Below are 3939 nucleotides of genomic sequence, written 5' to 3' on the forward strand. Positions count from 1 at the left end.
TAGCGATAAACGAGGTCGATAGATAAATGAAATAGACACTCCTATTGTCCTCACAGAATCTATATTATTATTGGGTGCTTTGTCATCGGAGCGGCAGCAACAAGGCTTAGCAGCATTGTATCTACAATCCATTACCATTCAAGATACCAACCACGAATCAACATTATCCTCTCTCTATTCATGAGACCGATGAGCGATATTTGGACATAAAAGAGGTAGATATTATAATTATAGACGAGCTATCGATAATAATTCAAACGACTTTTAACCTTATCGTAAGACAAAATATCAATGTAACAAGCAATAAATTGGCAGATCCCTTCAACAAAAAATGTGTTCTCTTGCTCAGTGATCTTGCCCAACTATCGCCAGTTTGTAGTCACGCACGGGAGCTTTGTAACACATCCCATATCACAAGCTCGGTCCACTGGTTTTGTACAAGATGTCATGCTTTGTAAGACATGCAACGGACCCTGAATCGCTTCAGTTTTTCACCATTTTTCGTGAAAGAAAACCAGTCGTAGATAAGATCAATTGTACCTTGGGTACATGTATTATAGATGAAGCGTATGTGCATGACTACATCAACAACTCTACTACGATAATTTGTACTCACATGTCAAACGTTCAACACCATAACAACCTTGCCTTGAATAAATTGTACAATCAAGTTGACATTACAAAACTTGAAATGAAAACGAACGCAGGTAACATAAATGTCCTTCAATAGTGGCTCCTAGACCGTAGGTCCAATGAGCCGGATTTGATCGCAATCTGCGTGCACTGCATGATCACTAAAAATATTGACTTGACAATCGGTGCGGCAAACGGTGCAACATGAATTGATGATGCCATAGCACAAAACACAGAAGGTGAAGTTACATGTATCATTGTCCTCATTCATTGTACTGGGAATAACTACAAAAGAAGAAAGAAAAAACACAGACAACCATAAAAGAAGAAAGGCAAAGCACGCTCCAATCCACCTTCAAAAATGCAAGCAGACGTGCTGCACTACAATACCATTCAATGAAAATTTTCTTTTTGAAATACTTTTCGTTTGTAAGAATTTACATGTAGCATGTATACTAGAAAAACATTCATCTGTAGACATAGTAGTGCAACCTCTCTTGGGTATAATCTCAATTGTAACTACCCCTATAATCTCTAATAATTGATGCACTTAACTTTGTCTCCTCCCATAAACATTATAGCATTTTTCGAGTGTATATCCCTTTCACGCAATGCTGCCCTTCCCAAATTAGTCTTGCTCTTGTTCTGTTCAGTGCTAGCTGCTAAAAGTCAATTTGCATATGTCTTGTTATATTCCATAGGTGTTATATAGCAAGGCCCACCAAACAAGACTAGTTAGGCTTACTAATAAAAATAACATATCTTTCTCTCATTTGCTCTCTCTCTCTCTCTCTCTCTCTCTCTCTCTCAAAGCATTCAAAAGCAGCATTCTGAAAACTTTCCCAATCCTCGGTGTCGGCCCAACCTCCCTCTGCTTGCAGAACATAGGCCATCAGCACCTCTTTGAGCTCTCTGCTCTTTGAAGTCGTGCCCAACCACCTTGCCCTCTCTTTGCACTGCTCAAGTTGCCCCTCTCTATTTCTCTCTGGTTCTTATAAGTTGGCCACCCCTCCTCCAGGTGCAAGCTACAGCCCCCCTCTCTCTCTCTCTCTCTCTGTACAGGCAATGCCGCCGTCTGTGCATTAGTGTCGGCCTTGTTTTATCACGCCTATGTGAAAGCCGTATTAGACCATGCATCGAGGTCCCCGCGTTCACGCTCCGGAGAGAGTAAAATAAAGAGAGAGAGATGCGCTCGTGTGCTTGCGCGAGAGAGCGAGAGATGATGTGTTGTCATCGAGGTCCCGCTTCACGCTCCGCAGCTGGCGAGAGAGAGTGAAATAAAGAGAGAGTTGTGCTTACGCGAGAGAGCGAGAGAGAGCGAGAGAGAGAGAGCCAGCGCGCGAGAGAGGTCATTGTGATACCTGCGTATCCTGTGTTGCGGGTAAGATGTGTATCACAGCGCAATGCCCTGATCCCACGGAGGTTGGCGTTTGGTGGAGAGATGATGCCGCATGGAAGCCCTACAGCAAGCCCACCATGAGGGGCCATCTTGCAGGCCCTTCTCAAGGGTAGCTCCTCTCTGGACCTTCACCTAGCATCGTCTGCGCATCCCCACGGCACCTCATATCACATCGACTTCTTAGAAATGGAGCAGACAAACAGATCCTCTGGCCACAAGCGAGCCATCAAGCTCTTTTTTCCAAGCTCCTTTCAGAATCCCAACAGCAACTTTTTCAACAAAGTGGAGCACTCCATTGAGGTAGACAGTTCAGCACCCATAGCCCGATTTCAGCTGCACAGCTCTTGCTTGCTGGTGATTAGAACGGGGGACATTGTGAATTGGGCAGTTGATGGCAGGATGGATGCGGTCGTTTCTCCGCGCCGCAGTTGGGGGTTTCAGGCCGGTCGTTGCAAGGATATGAATGGTAGCTTGGTATCATCCAGAATGCAAACCTTCATGACCGATATCTGCTCTTATAGTGATGAAGCTGAGCACAGACATGGCTCAGATGAGAACATAGCATCAGGACTTCAAAAGGAGCAAGCCAAGAGGAGTGTATCTGCACTGTTACATAGTGCTGCAGGACCAGAGTTGAAGAAGTCTTTGCAGAAGTGTGTGCAATTTGCGACATCTAGTCGTTGTGGGGATGCCGTGATTACATCAGGATTCAAGCTTCCAGCGTCGCACATCATACATGCCATTGTACCGAAGTATCGAAGCTCTGAGAATGTAGTTATGGATAGTTCTGGCCTGCTAGAGAGGGCATATCAAGGGGCTTTGGCACTAGCAACCGCAAATGGAATGCGCTATGTTGCGTTTCCAGCGATGGCATGTGGTGGAGGTGGTTTTCCTGTGGGAGTTGCGGCGCAGGCGGCAGGCAATGCAAGTGGTTGGTATTAAAAGTAACAATGATGGGTTGAAAGAGATACATTTTGTGCTGATGGGTGAAGAGAGGATATACAAGGAGTGGGTGATGCAAGCCTCAAAGTCCTTTCCTGCAAGTGCATGACCATCAAAAAGATAGTAAGAGGTCTTCTTAATGTTTTACTTCTATGGATTATCCGAAATGTTTTGAAACCGTTGGACTTAGTGGACTTAGTTATCGTGATTTCCGGCACACCCTAGTCTTCTTTATGGATGAATTTAGTAAGTGGCTATGTAGCAATCAGCTATGTGGTTTAGGTGTAAAGGCATGTTCTCAAGTGTCTCTTCTGATGTTTGTTATCAAAGCTTTCGGTATAACTCACTTGTGGTGACCCTTTGCAACACTCTTCTTCAGTTGTATATAGGCAAGGGAAATCTCCAAAGTAATCCTAAAACCAGGACAAGTTTTGAATAGATACTTCATATATTTTTCATTATTTGAATACTTGATGAGGTAGACATTATGTACTGAATCCACTATCTTTTGACGCAATTTTGATTGGTAACCATGGAATATCACAGGACATTGAATTGTGAGGACTTGAAATTCCTTAAATTGGCCCATAAGATTTGAGTGTCCCTAGATCGGCCCCTCTACCCTACTGGCTTTGTGTTCAAACAGGGGCTTTACTCGATTATTGTCCGTAAAATGCTGCTTATTGTGGCTATTGATCCCCTTGACACAATTGTACTTATCCATGAGATAATTATAGGTCTCCTTGACACATAATAATAGATCTCCATAGATGCATTTTAGGTCAACATACATCATATTCACTAAACCAAAGCTTTCTCTTTATAGATATTTTTTCTCCTAAATATCATGATGTGTAGGGCAATGGCATCAATACTCGAAATGAAAGCTCTTAGAAAACCTACATATGGAAAATTTTAGAGGTAAATTGATTAATATTGAAGGTTTTTACACAACATTATTTCGA

General features: G+C 43.0%; 1 protein-coding gene across 1 annotated transcript; it reads left to right on the plus strand.

Annotated features, from left to right (window-relative positions):
* The first annotated feature begins 1818 nt into the window (after window positions 1–1818).
* LOC147424056 (uncharacterized) lies at window positions 1819–3412 on the plus strand. The gene has a single exon (XM_086501354.1). It carries the CDS (start codon window positions 2219–2221, stop codon window positions 2972–2974), a length of 756 nt encoding a protein of 251 aa, XP_086357480.1. The 5' UTR covers window positions 1819–2218; the 3' UTR covers window positions 2975–3412.
* The last annotated feature ends 527 nt before the right edge of the window (window positions 3413–3939 follow it).

This window comes from Adiantum capillus-veneris, chromosome 26, assembly GCF_014529385.1.
Source record: "Adiantum capillus-veneris isolate H3 chromosome 26, ASM1452938v2, whole genome shotgun sequence".
Taxonomy (NCBI): Eukaryota; Viridiplantae; Streptophyta; class Polypodiopsida; order Polypodiales; family Pteridaceae; genus Adiantum; species Adiantum capillus-veneris.

Coding starts and splice junctions, on each gene's coding strand:
- LOC147424056 (XM_086501354.1), top strand. CDS start 2,219: ATGGAGCAGACAAACAGATCCTCTGGCCACAAGCGAGCCATCAAGCTC.